Source organism: Geospiza fortis, unplaced genomic scaffold, assembly GCF_000277835.1.
Source record: "Geospiza fortis unplaced genomic scaffold, GeoFor_1.0 scaffold417, whole genome shotgun sequence".
NCBI lineage: Eukaryota > Metazoa > Chordata > Aves > Passeriformes > Thraupidae > Geospiza > Geospiza fortis.
Genome location: NW_005054535.1, coordinates 383,068 through 403,374, shown reverse-complemented (window position 1 = coordinate 403,374; position 20,307 = coordinate 383,068). Strand labels below are relative to the sequence as shown.

Genomic DNA, 20,307 nt, shown 5'->3' with positions numbered 1-20,307 from the left:
TGGAACACTGAACGTGTGCTCCATGTACACTTAATACAGACCTTGTGAACTGCACCATCCTTCACAAAGTCCTAACACCCAGACAAAACTGACTGGATAACAGTCAAAAAGAACAAGAACCAAGGCACACACCTTTCGTTTCAATGTTGGCTTGGTGAGAACAGGTGGAGAGCTTGATCGAGGACTCACAGGCTCATCATCTTCCTCCTCACTGCTCTCACTAAAACACCTCAGAAGTCCCCTGTCACTATCACTGTAGCGCCGGGGCAATCTGTCGCAGTCCTCTGGGAATCTACACTTCAGTGGCTCTGTGTTCTTTTTCAACTGGCCCCTCCACCTTTCCACAGCTTCACTGTGCTGCCGATGGGGAACTGCAGATTTTTCACCTTTGCCATACTGTCCCTGGGAAGCTGCAGATTTTTCATCATCTTCAGCATACCGGCCTCTGGAGGCTGGAGATTTCTCCTCACATTCACCACATCTTCCTTGCAAGGCCACTGACTTCTCCTCACAGTCACTGCACCGGCCTCGTGAGGCTGTTGACTTTTCCTCACATTCACTGCACCGTCCACTGGGAACTGCTGTTTTCTCCTCGATGGGCAATGCTGGCTCCTTCTCACAAAAGGGCTCATGAACTTTTTTGCTCTTGCGGTTCCATCGGCCTCTTCGTGACGGCTGACTGTTTGCAGGAAGACTATCCAGGGAAAAAATGTGCTTGTTTGGTCGTGCAGAATTGGCCGGAGCGACGATGTCTGGCTTTTTTTCACTCTCTGTTGGTGAGTAAGGCTCTTGCTCTTTCTTCTCCCATGACACAGATTTTACCATCTGATTTAAATAAAAACAAATAGATTTCACACTTCTGATTTCGGCATAAACGTCTACCCTGAATTTGATTCCACAAAAGTGTTTGAGGAAAAAGCCAGAAAAGTTTAACAAAACTGACTTTTAAAACCCCAGGATTAAAAAAAGATTTGACCTTTAAGAGATTAATGTAGTGCTAATTGCTATTCCTTTCCTCAGAGGTGATAATTTACCTCACTTAGCTTCCCAACAAGCCACTTCAGTGGTGTGCCAGAATGCTGACTTCACCTTGCTACATTCAAACACAGTATTTATGCAAATTTTCAAGAAAAAAGTATGAAAAAAACTTGAAGCTACTTTTCCATTAAAATGCACCATTAGTTTAATGTAAATACAGTAACAGCAGATAATTTGCCTCTTAGTATTCTACTCAGTGCTCTCCACCTGATGCAAGAGTGCAACCCCTTCAAGGATTGCTCTCTAGACTATGCCTTGATACTTTCTCGAGTTTTATTTTCTAATCTGAAACTGCAAAGATACATAAACTGACCATGACTGCATTGCTTTTTATGATTACGACAAATGCACAAGCTTCACGTTTGAAATTTTGTTAGCGCTGCCTCCAAAAGCCACATGCCACACAGAAATAAGACTAAGAGATTCACTCTTACACTGGTCTCTGGATCCTTTTCTTTCTGCTTTTGTTGCTCTTCATTTTCCCCATCCTCTGTTTCCTCTTCTTCATCTTCAGAGACAACTGAGTTGGAAACTATAACCGGCGTCCAACGCAGACATTCTGCATCCACATCGATGGGTCGGACGTTCGTTCTAAGCTTTGCCATGTGCTCCTGGATGAGCTTCTCACGACGAACGATCACAAATCTGAACAGCAATAATAATATTCTGATCAATAACAGGTGACATACCGTACATATTACCATGTGAAACAGATATATTACAGAAAATATATTTCTCTCAATCATTGCTGCCAGAAGTAACTTCAGAGAGAACAGAAACTCATTCAAATAGTACTATTTGAGTATCATCTCACAACTGAGGGAATGTTAAAATTCTTCCCACTTCTTGTTAATGGTGAAGTCATTATCCTTCCATGGGTAACATTCAGCTGCAGAGTATCATTTTTATTATGGGCAGGGGGTATATCATTTGGGGAATGGGCAATATAAGGTGAAAGCCACTGAAGAGAAATAAAAGGACTCCTCAAGAAAAGTTGCAGTCCCACTACCATAGTGCATTTTAAGAGTCTGAGAGAAATATCACGAGTTAAAGGTATACTGGGAGATGAGAACATAAAACTATTCTCAAGTCTTCCAAATAAGTTTCAACACAAAAGAATACAACCCCACTCACCAAACTGCTATGGTCTGAAACAAGACTAATTCCCAGTACTCCACCTGACTTGTCAGCTGAGCAAGCAAGCTACCTCTATTCCATACCAACACACTTCATCTCTCCCAGTGATCTGTCCCACTCTTCAAACATTCCATGTCAATCCACACAGTTTATGGCATTTTTGAGACATAGGGAAAAGGAGGGAACCAACTGTCTGCTCACTGACTGAAAATAAGGAGCAGATCTGCCTCTAGAGAAGGGAAGTTGCTGTTCTTTGTGAGTGTATTAGACTGATTTGGCTGAGGGATACCAAGAAAACATGACCAAGAAACCAACTCGCTCTCTCTCACAGCAGCAAATCACTCAAAATTCCACATCTGCAGTGCTACACAGCTGGACATCTGAACCAGCTTTGGCACGGAATGATTCTTGCATTGCACATGAGTACCATAGTATTTGGACACTGAAATCTTTAGCAAAATCAAGTTTATTAGATGTGACTTGTCTTCAAACACCATTAAATTTCAAGGAAATACATCTGAAGGCATTTGGGATTACAATGGGACTCCTGTACTCACTGATCACTACGGAAGTCAAGCATTCGTAGGTGATGCAGAGTGGAAGTGATATCTTGAGGGCAGATTCCAGTCAGCTTACTCAATTTCTTGATGCTTAATTGCTTGTCACGTTGATGATAAAGGCACTCCAATATTACACTTTTCCAATAAGCCATGTAGGACAGGCGCCCCAGGTCGGACAGGGGCTTCTCTGGTGATCCTGCTTGACCTTCACGCTTTGAAAGCAAATAACCTAAAAGACACAGAAGAAAAAAAAAAAAATTCAAAATATTAGCTTCTGTTTCTACCCTTACTTCTACAAAGGCCTCAAAAAATAGCTTAGTGCTGCCTACAAGATGTAGATGACAACTCTGAAGGATACTTTGAGTTGTTGGGCCCATTTTTTATTTGTTGTTTAAACTCCTGTTATTCAGTGATGGAGTAAGACATTCCTGAACTCTGACTATAGGTAATGCCACGAGATGGCAGCAGGTGTCTACCCAGAAATTACACCAAGCCTGAAGCACAATTGCAATAGCAATTTTGGAAATGACAGAGGAAAAACACACTCTTAAAATTAATACAACTAATAATTTTCTTGAAAATTCTCTACTGTCAAACTTCAGGACCATACTGGAGAGTACCAAGCTCTATTTGCAGAGATTTCATAAATTTAAGACTTTGATACATTGCACAGGTTCAATAAAGGCCAAGGTTTATATTCTACCCAGGGAGACAAAGGGAGATGGATTAAAGATGACAAATGTGCCTTTTCACTGCTGCTCCACCATAACCTGCATTTGTTCATTTCTCAAGATACATCCTCGAATTCTTTTGCTTCACCAGTAATTTCAGGAGAACAAAAACTTATCTAAAAAAGACACCATTCTAATATAATTCTACCAGTAGGGTTTTCCTCTGAACTCTAAAATTTGTATGTCCACAGGGAGAGCTGTATTAATAAACAACAAACAATGTACAGTTACAAGGAAGTTTCCCATGAAATTACAGAGATACACACGAATATCAGAATTATTTGAGTATTCAGAGCTTAAGTATGTCCGGTTTTATTGCTCTCAAAATGAAATTAAAATGCAAGACAGTTTTGCTTAAGACATTTATTCACCTAATCAAGCTGCTGAAGATTTCCACAGACCATGCAGTCTTACAGCTGGCTTTCCGTACAAGGAACTACATGCACAAGACAAGCTTCTGTGACTAAAAAATCACTATACTTGCCTTTAGTTTCTACCTTAAGCTGCTTACACAGAAAACACTGGAATTAAGGGGAAAATGATCAATTTGTCTTTAGAGCCGAAGTTTCAACAAAAAGAGTAAATGGTGAAGTTCAGATAATTTTGTGAGCTTTAAAGCCTTTGTCCTGAGATGTGTTTTCTTTTGAAGAATACCTGCTTCTACTGTTAAGTCCTTTAAAATATGAAAAGACAGATTGAAAAAAGTAAAGAAAAAGTTCCTTACTGAAGTCAATTAGGAACCTGCCATAGCCCTTACGCTGGTATTGTGGAAGAATCATTATACAGGAAACATTGTACTTCTGTTGGCAGTGTTTTTCCTGTTGGAAAAAAAAAGCATCATATTGAAATAACAGATCAGTAAGAAATAGTGTAAGTTCCTCTGTAAGAGTGACTAAGTAGCTCTATATCAAAAACTAAGATAGGAAGCCAAAGTTTTTTAGGAATGATACAGCCAAGGAAAGACTTTGAAGAGATAAAATTAAAGCTCTACCATCATTTCAGATAAGAAAAACAGAAAAGTCATTGCAAAAGACTGCAATATTCCAGTGATTCCTTAAATGTTACAAGCATAACATACCAAAATCTAGTCTCATATCTGCTGTTCTGAACACTAAAGAAAAAGCTTCAAATAAAACTGCTTTAAAATAATTGAAATAATTAAGGATAAAAACCTTAAGAAAACTTCTATCTGAAATCTTGGCCCTGTTCCCTCTAAAAAAAAAAAAAAATAAAAGGCTTCAAATCATTGCAAAGTTGCCAAACTTGTTTGGAAAACAATGTATGTATAGAACAAAAGGTGAGATAAACAGAATTACCAAGCAGTTCTATCTCACAAACAGTAGTAGCCAATCTCCACCAAGAGCAGGAAATAATTTGAAAAGTTCTTTTAGCCACTAAGCTGCAGTACAAGTTCCTTAGCAAAGTATATGCTATTCAATATTACAGGAAATTTGGGTTTACTAACTGGTGGTCTCCAAATGCAATATAAATAAAACCTGGTTACAACAGCTGTCTGTACCTGCATTACATAATTTATTATATAAAATGCAAGAGGCTAAATGACAACAATTTAAAGAATCCAAAGCAGCACTGCTCATCAGACCAAACAATTCATACCCAAATACTCACCTTGGAAAAGTAGCCAACAAGGTGACAGCCCTTAACATCATTCTGTGTCAGCACATAGAAAAGAAATGGCTCCACATCATAATAGAGAGTCTTGTGATCCAAGAAGAGTTTAGCTAACAAGCACAAATTCTGGCAGTAGATAGTGCTGACATTGCCATCAACCTTAGAGACATGAGGAAAAGTTCTGTCATTCCATTTGCTGCTATGTAAGGACAAGCTTCACTCAAGAATCCCTGTACATTTGATATGTCCTAACATGACAGAAGACTTCTCTGTCACAGGTAGCATCTCAAAGAACTTAAAATTTCCACACAACAGAGGCTGTGACCAAGTCACTGTTACACTCAATAGCTTAAGAGACAGCTTAAAATTAATTTTTGTTAAAATAAAACCCCCAGATTTTTATAGTCTTATTCTGTGATGAATAATCTATACACAAGGTCAGTTCCTACTGGCTGCTTGCTTGTTGTTCTTCACTTCTGGAAACTCAGGAGTTTCAATGTTTCAAGAAGGAAAATGTTTAGGACTATGAAAAATTCATCACAGGATTTGGTGTTGAGGACCCTAATTTATAGCTTCATTTTCTAACTTACCTCAAAGACTGATATATTATTTTTTCTGTAAATTTCATTGGCTGGAGGATGAAACCACCCACATTTTTTCATATGCTGTTGGAGAATAGTTCTGCTTTTCATGTATTTTAGACAGAATTCACAAAGGTACAACTTCGGTAGCCTGTAAGCAAAGATAAAGAAAGAACAGAGACTGAAGACAGAGATTTTTGTATAAACTTTCTCACTGCTGCTGACAGAGAGCTTGATGAAAACAAACCCAATATACACTCACCTTGTGTGTGTGCTAATGAGGGCAAAACCACATTACCATAGTTAAAGTCATGACACTTATTCTGTAACAAATGCATATTAAAAATGCCTTTAATGCCTTGCATAATTACATTTACATTAAGTTATGCCAGAAGAAATGTATTAAAATCCTAGGAAAAAAAAACAGTAAGCCCTCCCAGTTTTCCCAAGGATGGATGAGATAAATAGTTCCTATTCTCTTCTTCTCCTCATTGTCACAGACAACATCCCAGCTGTCTGTACATACCCTTGAGTGATGGGTCACATCACCACCCACCCATCTGCCAACTGGAATGCAAGTATCCCAAAATTCTTGTGTTTTAACTCCATTTATATACTGTAGTGTGTACAGCTGGAATAATTCCTCATGTTCTTATTAAATGGCAGAATAAAGAGTTTCACTTAATTTTCTTCCTCTAGCTATAGCCCTTAAAAGTCATTCCTCTTTCTCAATAAAGGTCAAAGAGAATGCAGGTTAAACAATTTGCAAAGTTCTTAAGCAAGAAAACAAAGCAACTATATGTGCAGCACAGCAGAGAAATATTTCAGACACCAAAATGTAGGAACCACCAGATTTCTACGCCTGCTGGAGTACAGCTTTGCCATAAAGACTGAAGAAGAACAAAGAAGAGTCTCACCTTGAGTATTCCTGTGGATATGGGGAGGAGTACCAGGTCTGGATTTCGTATTTGCCAAATTCTATAACAGAAGGGCAGCGGACTTGTGGATCAGGAGGCCCAGTCACCCCTACTTTCTATGCAAGGGGAAAAAAACCCTTGGTTTTTTTCATGAATTTCCAAGTGAAAGACTTTTAAGATTAAATAAATTAAAACATTTTTATCTAGACAGTCCATCCTGCTTGAACTCACTGGTAATTAGGAAGATGCAGATGTTGCTCTCTGACACTAAAAACCAGCACCAGTCACATTTCAAGCAACCATGTGATTCACAAAAAGAAAGAATTAACAAACATTATCATACCATGTATCCCCACTACCATTCACAGTGTTGCATGTCATAGTTTTAAATACAAATTAGTAGAAAATGAAGTTTAATACAATCGTTTTTGAGTCTTCTTGTATTTTTCTTACTTGTTATTTCAATAGTGAAGAACAGAAACATAAAATGCTCCTGAGGTTAAAAACTAGAATATGAAAGTGTTTAACATCACACATTAGTGTCTTCCCAGCTCTGAGACTAGATGGACAACTGTGAATGGAGCAGCTACCAAACCAACACTCAGGATGGAACAACCTCCTCATCATCACAAGTGCTGAGGAATTCAAGAAAAACCTCACATTTATTAGAAGAAAAAAACAGAAAATACAGCATTTTAGACTGTATTTTATTTTAGTATTTAGTATTGTATTTTAGTATTTAGTATTTTATTTCAGTATTTACTTACAACCTTTATTTCCCCCATCCCTCTGATAGTAACTGTGTATTTTATAGCAATGAAAAGCAAGGATACTAAATGCTCTTCTTTCAAAGAAAACAAATGCTTTCTCAACTCATGAAGATTTTATCTCAAAAGACTGTCACTCACAGAAAGACAGAAATCCAAGTATTATATTATAATATGAACCACCTGGACTGCAGTTACTAACAAATGAGAACACTCCATGAGTACTGAAAATTTAACTTTACCTGCAGTGCTTGTTCTTGAATATCTCGAAACAACTCCATGTCTTTTTCATTCAAGACATCCTGGCCTCCAAAAAAACGCTCCTCAGTTTCTTGTTTTCCATCCCAGCCATCCTGATTGTCTGTAAATGAAAGAGAAAATTGTCTTCACACACATTTACAAAAAAAAGTATTTGCTTTTAGTGCAGTGACAAACAGCACCTGGCTGCATTCACACACCGGGCCAGGGTTTTGTGATGGGATTTTCTATTCAGATTTGGGATCACAAAGGAAGAACAGCTTCTAGATTTGGGACCATCTAAGTAGTACTGCTCTACATTTAAGCTGGTCCAAATGTCACCACCTAGATATTCATAGTACCATGAAGGCATGAATGGTTTGCCACTAAGTCTGTTTTTCACAAACAAGGATCACAACTATTTAAAACCAAAACCAGGACACCTACATTGCTCACCTTAGAAATACCCCTTCAACAAAAACAAACAAACAAACCTAAATAAAAAACCCAACAAAACCCTTTAGACACTTCACCTCACTCCTAAAGCATTAAGTCACATTGCTGTTCTTCCAGCACCAGCCAGGTTAAGGCAGGTAACTATTCTAAAGCTGCAAACACAGTATTTTATTGTGGAATATTTCCCAATGCCTGCTTAGGAACAACTCAGGACCATCCAACAATGGACCATCCAACTCTGAATACAGAAATTAAATAAAGGTCCAAGCACAGAAAAGCTAAAAAAAACCAAGGAAAGCAGAACTGTATTCCAAAAGGAAGGGATAGTTTTCAGCAGGGAGATGTTAAGCTCCACAAACAGGCTCCTCTGTGGCTGAGAAAATTAAGGAACGTTTGCATGCATCCATAGATTGGAAACTCCTGGGGTCTGTCAGACTGGTTTTAGTTATCTGTTTTCCATTTCATAATTCTACCTTGCTGCTCTTAATTCTTATGAACCACTGCCTATGTTATTTCTTCCAAACGTGACATTATTTATCAAATTTCCTAGGTTGTCTGCAAATGCCTCCTTACCAATGGGCATTCTACCTCACTGTAATCATTTAATCCCTCACAACACCTTGCCATCACATATAGAGAGGCTAAGGTCTCTAGGATCATTTCCTTTTTCCAGCTCATCTTCTACCTCAATGTACCAAAGGTAAGTTCATTCCAGTGTAAACTTTCAGCTCAAAGTTTCCAGCCTCTAACAATTCCAGTCAGTTCAACATCCTAGCCTTGGAACATTTGCTTGGTATACAGGATACTTACATTGGCAGGGTGAAAAATCTTTACCTGTGGGCCATTCTGAAGTGCTAGGTTTCCTGGTACCCTTTTTCCTGATCCTATACTGCTGAGAATAGTCGACCACTTCTCCTCGAGCTTTTCGTCCATCAGGGGAAGGAGTGAAGAATTTAGTAAGGCCATCTATAAGCCCTTTGGTTTTCTTGTTAAACTTCAAGGTGTTGCTGCCATCTCTGCAGAAGTCCAAGACATCTGTCTGTTCCAGGTAACCTCCTTCTGATGATGCTGACTGGTTGGACAGAGCCATTTTACGCTTCCGACCCCGACCAGGACCGGTGCGAACTTTGCTGAAAGGACCTTTCGATCTAAAAGATAAGAAAGGGAAAAATATAGTCAAAAGATATGGTAAGGTGGCCTATCATCTTCTCTACCTATTTATCAACCACACAGAACCTGAGCTGAAGAATTTAATAATATGGGAGTCATCAAGAGTCTGTGTACCAGGATTTAAACATCTCAGTGGAAGGTGTTGTACTGTTTTTCTCTACACTGAAAATTATGTCAAACTAATTTCAGTATAAAAAATAGATTTTCACCAAATTTAACAAAACACTAGATTTTAAAATCAGTAACCAGAATAAATTGCACAGAAGGCTTCAATTTATGCAATCATTAAACATTTACACTTGTCGTTTGCCATAGTTACCACTGATGGTCACCTTAGCTGAAAACACCATTGCTCTCCAACCAGCTGCAATCTTTAAGACTCTAAACTTTAAAATTCTATTGAAATGGAAGCCATCCAGCAAAAGAGATCACATGAATAGCAAAATTTGTCTATGACTATAAGGAATAGTTCAAAAATAAATAGTGAATTACTACAAAGAGTAAAAAATCTTGGCCAAAAGAAGCACTAAGGTTACTTCTAGTCTTTCACAGCCCTTTTCAGAAAATCTGTAATGAACAGCTCTTAATAGTAAAAGAAAACTTCTCACAAAGTAGACTAGAGACTTTAGAAATACCTCCTGTCCTACAGAATTTCACATCTTACTCTTCCTTGTAGAGACTTACGTTGTGTTTTGATTCTTTAACCTGTTTTTAGGACGTCCTATTGGGTTAGCATAGCGTCTTTTTATCTGGGCTGCCTTCTTCTGTAAAAGTTTTCTTCCTTTCTTCCGTGGTCGACATATTTGACATATCCACATACCTATAAGACAAAAGTCTCCATCACTGAATGCAAAAGACATCTATAAAGGACAAAAGGGAGAAATACAGAGATTCTGGGTAGGAATCTCTGAGATTAAGGGGAGGAACAGTACCAAAGGCACTGATTATCACACATATGTGTAAGAAGAATTACGGGTATGCTTCAACAATCTAAACTCAAGCCCTGCCCCCAAAGAGTTCCAAACACAAACAAAGTCTCCTTAATTGGCAGTACATCATCAGAAAACCATAATTAAATGGTTAGTTATCCCATTATCTGCTTGTGACTATACGTCTTCCAACTATCTTATATACAGAAGTTTTCTTCTAACTGCCAAGGAAGAATCTTCCATAGATAATCTGCTGTCTGATTGGAAAGAGAAGTTCATTTGTCCAGAATATTCTACTGTCCAAATGGGTATCACTTCAAAAACATAGGAACCATCTCTTTCTTTTGTACAAGGCTCTTCATGCAAACGAAAGCAGATCATCTTAATCTGTAGGGATCACTTCTATTCCTTCAAACATCAGGAATTATTTTTTTTAAATCCTTCACAGAGAGCAACGTACAGGAAACAGCGAAAAAACCTGGATGTGAAGTTCTGACCCTTTGGTTTCTAATGCCTGAAAGGTAATTCCATACAAAAATGAGCTAAATGTAGATAAAAGAGGACCAAATAAGTGGAAGTACTGCCTGCCCACTGATCTCTTCCAACACCATCTTAAATTATCCTTTTCACCACAAAGTCCTCACCTTTTGGCATCCTGGTAAGAGGAGGATCACAGCATTCCATGTGAAAGCCACGGTCACAGGAGTCACAAAATAGCATGTTATCCTGTTGAAGACAGAATCTCTCTTTTTATATGTGCATCAGCATCAAGCCCTCCATTAACCTGCCACTATTTCAGAGAGCAGGCACATAATTTTCAACTACAATTCAAGGCATTTCACAGGTCTCAGAAAGAGTACCAGACTAAAATAAAAGCAGCAGATATTTGCCTCTAATATAATTTTATTTTGTACTTGAATATAACACCCACAAAACTGGTATCCACTTCATTCAATCCACACTTCACTGTACTCACAGCATTTTTTCCTTGATCTCTACAGGAACTGCATGTTTTGCATTCAATACATTGCCATCGCAAGGCTTTCACTCGCACGGTCAGCTCTGGAGAGAACTTCAAACAGGACGGATGGCCTAGAGAAAAAAGAGAAAATGTTACTGGTAAAATCATTATACTTCTGTTAATGGCCATAGATAGCTCAGGTAGAGACTATTTAATCAATGATGTATTCCCATGCAGAATTTTGGCTATCCAGATCCTCCTATTTTTAGGTGCTTCTATTCTTACCCTTATAACACAAACCAATGCCCTAGATAGCAAACAGTAGGCCCACACACAAAAAAACCCCAAAGATAATTCTTCATAACTGAACTGAGAAACATGGTGAAACTGGTCTTCATTGCCACATTAAAAAAAAAAACCACAAAAAAACTTCCAGGAGCCAAATGAGTTTTTAAGCCAGGCTTCCACAGAGGAGGCAGCTAAGTTAACCTAAGATTTAACAGAACTATACCTGTATTTTAGGCTGTATTTCTATCTTAAATGGCAAGATTCTTACTAGATGCACACTCCCTCTGTGCATGGGGCAGCACCAGGCAGTGGAGCAGCTTTTCTGTCTCAAGGGAAGAGGATAAAACCTGTGAATGGTCACCTACCACTGTTGCCACAGTCAGCACAAGAGATGAGCTCTTCAGGTTTCTTCTCCCGATTTTGCTCTTTTGTACCAAGGCAGAAACTGCAAATTGGAATTGGTTCAGCAACCGGCTGTGAGGAAAACAGACAGTAAGAGCACTGAGTGTCTCAAGGGAGAAAACTGTAATACACAAAATGGCACAGACATTTATATATCACATAAATATGATGTAATACACATCATGTCTCAAAGATTTTATCTGGTTCTCACATTCAATACAGCACTAACTGAAGTTAGTACTCTACTCCGAAGTACAAAAAATGTTCAACTGTTAACACTGTTACAAAAAACTAAAATAAAATCTTCCTGCAGAAAATTGTTCTTTTTCTGTTCATGACTGGACTCAGGTGCCAGACAGCTAGCTGCTTCCAGCCAGTATCAGGTTTACTGGGGGAAAAACCCTTGTGTATGAAGGGTCAATCAGTGCTTCCGTTTCTCTGGAATCAAGATTTCAGGAATTACTTGTACCTTCTACCTTTGGAAAGGAAAGCTCTAACACTCATGCAATTTTTCAGGGAAAAATAAAATTATTTCACATATCCTCTCCAGGAAGTGCACGAGCAATTTATTCCATCAAAGAGAGTTTTATAGACAGTCAATAGCCTAAGATAGTAGTTCTTTTCTGTTTTAGCATACTCTGTTCATCCCCACAGTGCCTGAAATTTGGATGCCCACATGTAACACTGTCTAGGTTTGGAAGAACCAGATCAAAGACCATCCTCCACAGCTTCAATGTTTCCTGTATTTACCACCCCAGCAAGCTGCAAGCAAACACTTTGCCACATTTTAAAAAAACCCAAAACATCTACAGTTTGGGGGAAGGCTCTACTAGAATTCAGAATGTTTTAGAGTAATTAATTAAATTGGAACAATTTTGAACGTGGAGATCAGGCTACTCTTCCAAAGCTTCTGTGTGAGACTGTTATGCTAAGTATGGAGAGTTTTCTCTGCTGCTGTGTTTGTTCAGCAAAGAACATCCTGGCAAGTGAAAAATGCAAGCACACAATGAAAGATTAGTGAAAACAAGACTGGAAACAGGCAGCTCAGTTTCATACTGCAAATTTTTGGCAGACATTCAACTCCTTCTGCTGTTTTGCTTGCAAGCACATCTATCTGTGTGATGTCACCAGATTCAGTGAGGGAGGGAGCCAGAACAAATTGGACTGACAGTGTCTTACAGCCTGCCAGCCTCTCTGCACATGTTGTTACTATACAAAGGGTTTCTAGAAACCAAATGTGCCTTAAAGATTCTCAGACTGTGTGCTCTCCTAAAGGCGACTAGGGAGAAGCGCCTAAGGAAAAACGGGTGCGTAGTAACTTTACAATCTCATTTTTGGCGAACCCATCTGCTTTGTAGTCTTCTTAAGTTAGGAAAAGTGAGGTTAGGAAATGCCTCAAAACTCACAGTCAAGTGTGCAGCCACAATGTCACAATGGTCACTTGCCAGTAATGTTAAAGCACTTTGCTTCACAGATGTTTTAATACCATCTGAGGCTCACTAGATACCAGAACTATCTTTGTCCCATCTTCACATATATGCTTCTGGTAGTTATTGTGGTTGGAATCGAGTGGGTATAGAATTTAAATCAGCATAAAAGAAACACAAACACTCACACCAACTTTTTTTTTTTGCTTTGCTCTTTAAGATCCCCTGAATGTGAGCCCCCTAGAAGCAATGGTAGATGGCTTCTGAGAATTCACACTAGATAAAGTTTTTTTGTGTGTCTGTTTTTAAGCAAGTGACAAATCATTACTCCTCACTTCAAACAGCCCAATTCTGTTGCCCATTCTTCCTCAAAAGCTGTAGCTCCTGGCAAGAGCAGATGAACCAGAAAAGACAGAGGGAAAGTACAACCTACACCACAGGAAAAAAAATTATTTTAAACGTGAGGAAACATGTTTCAGTGAGCACAGCATCACAAAGCCTGGATTCCATGCCTTTTGGATCAGTGGCTGGAGAGGAAAACTGCTTCAGTTCCGTGCCTCAATAAAATCAGAACCAATGAATTTCATATTGTCACAGTAATTTTACAAATCGTGCAGGCTTTTTTGCTGTATATAGAGAAAACTGCAGAATTTAGGAAATACTATTAAATAATATCAACTTGTAGCAGCAATGGTTGGTAACTAACCCTTCTTCTATAGAAGTTACCAAATCACAGCTCTTAATAGAGACTGTATAGTGAAGGAAAAAAATAAAGCAACTAAGAATAGAAAAAGAAATCCCTTAAAATACTGTTCTTACTCAAGAAAACAATGCTAAATATATTTTAATACACCCAAGAAAAGCTATTAACATAACACAAACACATATGTTTGTCTGTGTAAAGGGATATTGTCTCCAATTCACTTGTAAGGAAGAAATGTATTTATATGGCAGAACGATGGCCTAAAACACGAGACTACATTAAAACAAATGTAAGAGAAACACATACAGTAATTTAAATAGAAAAATTAAAGAACATTTAAAATAAGTGCTGCTGTTTGAAGAAGGACTAATACAACTCTGAAAAAATCCAAAATGCTGCTACAAGAGTAGAGTCAAGTGCAAAGGCCAATAGCTTGGATATTAATGAGGTATATACTGGCTGAATTTTCTGCAGTGATTATTGGTATCTGGAAATCAATGCAAAAAAATGTGAATGGTATCTGGGGCTGACATTGAAACGAAAGAAATTATCTTACTATCAGATATGCACATGGTAAAACCTTCACAGAATGTCAATTGGAAATGCTTAGGCAGTCAATTGTTAAATAACCTTCTCAGAACTAACAAGTTCTCTAATCAGAGGATTAAAACTACTCAAGATTTGTTAGTCACAATCAGAATCACATGCCAAGACTTCCTGACTGCAAACTCAGGGCAGTGAGGAGAGAGAGGCTCAGATTTCCTTCTCTGCAGTTTAAAGAAACTCCCTTCACTTGACACTGATTCAGGAGTTCAAGCTACTGAAGTTTTCTTCACCCAAAGTTATATCCTGTAAGCTCTCACCTACACTTTGTCCCAACTTTATAATTTTTGAGATAATACAGGATGCTGTCTTGGGAGTGACAGATGATTATATTACTCTATTTTAGATCAAAAGCTATTTCTAGGAAGTCACAGCCTTCCACAGCTGCAAAAGAAAAAGACACCACTCGAATCAAGAGCAAGCTGAAATCTCAATTCCTCTCACTGCAAAAAACCTTGCATTTCACAATTCTTAGATGGTCACAAAAAATAAGGAACTTCAATATTGACTTTGATTTCTAGAAATAACAAATTACTTTGAGGGTAAGATTTTTCTTAAAACCTAAGTAATGTTTGTGCATAGAGGTAATTATTCTGTCTTTAAATACTGTACACTGCTTTACTTCAAGATTAGCAGCATCCATAAAAGAATGGAAAATACTTCAGTTAGAAAATGAAAAAAGTATTTAACAGAATGCAGGGCCTCCCATAAACATGATATCAGAGAAGACACAAAGGGAACTGTCAATGAGTGTTTCACGCACATTAAAGAGCTCTACCTGATTCAAGGCTGCTACTTGTGGTTTACCCAGGACACCCACACAAGTTCAACCCTGAGACCAAATCCTATTCAGCTTTTTAAACTTTACCACCTTGAGCACAAAATGGAGAGAACACTGTTAAAAATACTTCCTCCACAGTAGTACCCATTGACACAGGCACTTCTCGTAACATCTGATGTCCTCCCAGAGTGACAAGCTTTGCCTCTAAGTTATCATGACTCTGGTGCCACTCAGCCCCAATCCACACTGAATGCATCAGTTCATAACATCCATTGTCCATGGCAACAGTATTTAGGATTTCCTTAGATTTGCTCAATTACTACAAGCTGCTTCACCTGTTCACTAATTGAGTGAATAAAGTTCAAAGTAATATTTTAACACTTGGGTTTCCAGAGTTACACAGGGTACAGATGGAGGCCATCTGTTATCAACAACAAGGTTTTTTTAGACAGAACTACAGACTTCTCTTCCCCAGAACCAGCTGGAAGAGAGTGAATCCTAATCCTCCTCCAGCTGAGAGCCTAAGCTTGAACAGTGCCCTTGGAGAGATGGGTGAGCTCTCAATATGTAATTACAGTGTTCTAGTTGCAGATCATTTATGTACTCCACCCCACATAAATCAATCCAAAAATAACCTCTTTACAGTAACTGGACAGTTGTTTCATTTAAGACATGGAATTAACAATTACTAACTTTAAAGAGGCACAATATAGCAATAGTTATTGCATGCTTAAAGGCCTCCCAAACAACTAGCATGCCCTCATAGCATATGAAGTTCCCAAAAAGATACAAGAAGTTTGGCTTCATGTGAGTTTCTGAATGCACACTGGGATCTACTATTGGGAGGAAGGAAGGCCTGAAGGATGCTGCATGTAAAACAGTGCACAGTTAAACTGATTGATAAATACCAACAGATATAAACAGCAACACAAAAGTAGGAAACAGACACACCATAAAGAACATGCAAGACAGCAGCACAGGGAATCTGCTTTAAATATTACTCCTACTTTTCAGCCACAGAAGTTCCTCTCTTTTTTTTTTTTTTTTTTTTAGGAAGCACTTCCTGAATTTTGGCTTTAAACTCTCACCTGTACTGCAGGACAATACTAAGACATTTACTTAAAGATTGCTGCAGTCACAGACGGTTTTAACTGTCATGAAAGATAGTTTCAAGGACAGTGCAAATGGATATCAAATATACCACCTGTATTTTCCTTCTAATTGAGGAAGAAACAGTCCTACTGTTGTCCTGAGATCAAATTTCAGATGCTCTGTGAACTTCTAACACATGGAGCAATTATTTCCATTTCTCCTTCAGTTAGCTGATATGTTATTGCTTTTTTTTTTTAATAATAATGACTTTACAAAAGATTATTTCTGTAAAAGTGTCAACAAAATAAAAGCAGAGCAAGCTATCTTTAGGGCATTCACCCTTAAGCTGTAGTAAGGTGCAGGTCTTAAATTCCTCATGATGGTGTATCAGGAAAGAGCTCCTTGCTTTTCAACAGTATTAAATATTATTGTGTTGTAGCAGTCCCTCAAAGTAATTATTGCATTGTAGTAATATTATATTAACTATTAAACAGTTGTCCTGGTTTTGGCTGAGATCCTGTTAATTCTTCCCCTAGTAGCTGGTGTGGTGCTGTGTTTTGTAGGATGAGAATACTCCGGATAACTCACTGATGTTTCAGTTGTTGCCAAGTAGGGCTCACACCAAAGCCAAGGATTTTTTAGCTTCTCACCCCACCTGCAGTGAGGAGGCACAGGGTGCTGGAGTGGGACACAGCTGGGACAGCTGACCCAGCCTATGCAAAGAGCTGTTCTAGACCATATTTTGTCGTGCTCAGTACATAGACTGGGGAGATGCTGTCAGGCCATCAATTGGCAGGTGGGAGGTTGAACTTTTTGTTCATGTTAATGCCAAGTCTCTCCTAAGAATCAAAGGAAACCTTGTCACAATACTCCCAAAGAATCTGTACTGAGTATATTCCATTAAAGAGAAAAAAAAAAAAGAAGAGAAAAAATCCCTTGGCACTCTCAAGAACCCACTAAATCAAAAAAATCACCTTAGCACAGTATGTCATCTCCACCTGCATAAACTGGTTGAGATTTAACAGAAAGCAGCAGAGTGAAGGTCATTGCACTGTCTGCATGGAAAAAAAAAGCAAGCAACCAGGAACAAAACAAAACTAAAAAATAAACTGTCTTAAAAATCCTGGAGAACAGGAACTTTGAGCCACCACCGACGTGCCAGTCAATTCATGCTGGCAGAATCTACATGTTTTAACATTTTATCTTCAAAATTACTTCAGACTAGTATGAAACTGTGCCTGAGTTACCTAGCACAGAGATGGTACATGGAGAGCAGACACCTAGGGTTAAACACAGTGAGACACAAAAACTCAGAAGAATTTATTGAAAGAATACCTTGCAAAATTCATATTTTTCCAGGGGGACAAAAAAACAAATCCCAGACTAAATTCAGTATTTATAGCAGCTCATACTACCATTCACCACTCTGATTTGTAACATTTTAAGAACGGCACAGGGAACAATTAATCTCAAAGAATATCAAGCTGCTCCTGAGTTTCAGCACATTACAAGAAGACTGAGTAGGCTGTGAAACATACTGTGTTAATAACATGCACAGCCACTATATCCACTTTTCATAATATTTTACAGCTATACTGATTTCATTATGTTGGGGACTTACATAAGAAACATTTGTAGACAGAACACTGGAATTTTCAGCATAGTACTTCCTACATTTAGCCAGCCCACAGCACAACAAACTGACAAGTTAAGTACTGTGTCCACAGTAAAGCTCCCACAGTTAAATCAGAACTTCAGAGAAACTTTACTGGTGATAAAGAAGCTGTGCAGATTTTATTTTCTTTATGAAGAAGACTCATACAGCAGTTTTAAATCTTCAAATCCTAACAGATCACTAAAGCATCTCTCACCAGAGTGAAGCTGACTTCAAAAACCATGAGTAGGACACACCCAAAGAATTCATCCCTGAACTGGATATTTATAACAACCAAAAATGTCCCATTCTGCTGAAAAATGTATCTTTTTAGGATAAAAACGAATAATTTTCACATTCTAGATGTCCTAGAGACAAGTAACACAAATATATGAACCACTGGCAAATTGATCTTCAGTAAACAAAGACAAGTTTCTGTTCTACTCTGCATTCACAATAACAGAAAGAATAAAAAGATACTGACTGGGTATGAATTTCACTCCAACACCTTTATCTTGAGGTTAGAGGGAAGGATCAATGACCTTAGGAATGCAGAAGTATGGCAGAAAGGAGGGGAAACCCACAAAAAATAAGAGAAAGCAACAGAGAAATTATTTGTTTTTTATAAAGAACATATATTTAAAATGGGGGAGAGAGGAGGGGGCAGAGGGTACAGAAGTCCCTGAGTGCTCCTACCAGGATCTCCACGCTCTCTAGATCATAGAATGGTTTGGGTGGGCAGGGACCTTAAAAATCATCCAGTTCAAAACCTTGGCACACCTTCCACTAGACCAGGTTTCTTCCTATTTCACAACAAAGAGGTCCTGGAACAGAAAGTTCTTCACCCATGATAAAGAAAGCCTCTAAGACAGCATTAGGTGGCAATTGCTAATCAGTCCCTCACTACATTACCTGAATTCAACTAGAAAGAAGAAATGGCAGTCAAATAAAAATGTGAAAGTAAAAGATCATCTCAAGTTTGCTTTGAAAATCCATCTCACCTTCCAGAGAGGAGGCTTCCTTCCTATGTTTTGCTGGCACACCTACAGTAAGGCTGCTCCCATACTTTCAGTTCCACTGCACAGAAGAATTGTAAATTTCCCACAGCAGCCCATCTGCAATTTTCTGATCCAAAGCACAAATTACAGTCCATTTCCTGTCATGTTTAGAAAACTGGATACAATGGGATCCTAAATACACAGTAATAACTTCTAACACCACATTCAAGATTATTGGCCTCAAATTGCAACTCTGTATTGACATATCCCATCAATCACAAGAAAACAATCATCCAAAAACTCTGTCTTACCTTATCCTTTTCATGGGGAAGGAGACACACTGGAGGGAGACAGGAAAGAGACTCAAAACTCTCCTTCCCATCAGCATTAGTGGTTGCTTTAGTGTTGAGTTGGTACAGAGGTCCATCCTTAAGGAGCCTACCATGGCCAACAGCACGTTTGACAGCTAATCGTAATTGCTGGTGAAAAATGGAGGCAGCACTACCTCCAAACAACGCAGACACATCTTTCTGCCCCTTCAGAAAGCGCTCGATGTTCTTCAAGGATGAGCCACTAGACTCAGCCAAGCCCTCGATCGCCCGTTTAATAAGTTTATTCCAGTCCACATTTGGTTTACCATCCAACTTGCCATGGTTCCGAGGCTTGGGAAGTGCTATTCTCCCAGGATTATCAGGATCCTTGTAGGAGTTGAGACCCTTGTTGGAGACTTTTAAAATAGTTCCATCTTTAACACTCAACTCTAACTGTTCCAGAACAGTTTTGCGGTCCAAACCGTGCGAAGATGACACTGCGTTGCATATCCTCTCCTCTGAAGGTCGCTGTTTTTGCTTCTTTACCTTTTTGATTGCCTCCAAAATCCACTCTGTGTACAGCGGGTTGGCGAGTTTTACCATGGTGAAGAATTCTGTATATCCATAGAGTCGTTATCCTTTATCCTGATGCTGAACGAGTTTCAAATGATGAGAAAACAGATCCTCGAAGGATGGGAACCAGCTAACCATAGCATACACGTTTTCTGTTCTGAATTAATCCTTCTTTCTCAAACATTATTTGTTTTCACACTGAAGAGAAGAAAACAAAACAATTAGGAACTTCTATACTCTTTCCAATAAATCCCATAACAGCTTTACAGAAAGGTTTTACACAAATATATGAAGATTTCAGCATTATCTCACCTGAGCTTCTGGTCTCACAACCAAAAGAGCTCTAATGTTAGGCCTAG

The 20,307-nt window shown here is 38.5% G+C and overlaps 1 protein-coding gene across 1 annotated transcript in view; it reads right to left on the bottom strand.

Annotated features, from left to right (window-relative positions):
- KAT6A (lysine acetyltransferase 6A) overlaps positions 1-20,307 on the bottom strand; it is a 26,998-nt gene extending 6,691 nt beyond the window's left edge. Inside the window, 15 exon segments of the mRNA XM_031063820.1 lie at positions 134-825; positions 1,473-1,683; positions 2,733-2,964; positions 4,191-4,284; positions 5,096-5,257; positions 5,689-5,830; positions 6,597-6,712; positions 7,606-7,724; positions 8,891-9,204; positions 9,911-10,046; positions 10,800-10,881; positions 11,132-11,247; positions 11,770-11,878; positions 19,376-20,146; positions 20,261-20,307. Of these exon segments, the coding sequence (XP_030919680.1) occupies positions 134-825; positions 1,473-1,683; positions 2,733-2,964; positions 4,191-4,284; positions 5,096-5,257; positions 5,689-5,830; positions 6,597-6,712; positions 7,606-7,724; positions 8,891-9,204; positions 9,911-10,046; positions 10,800-10,881; positions 11,132-11,247; positions 11,770-11,878; positions 19,376-19,978 (3,128 nt within the window). The 5' untranslated portion in view covers positions 19,979-20,146; positions 20,261-20,307.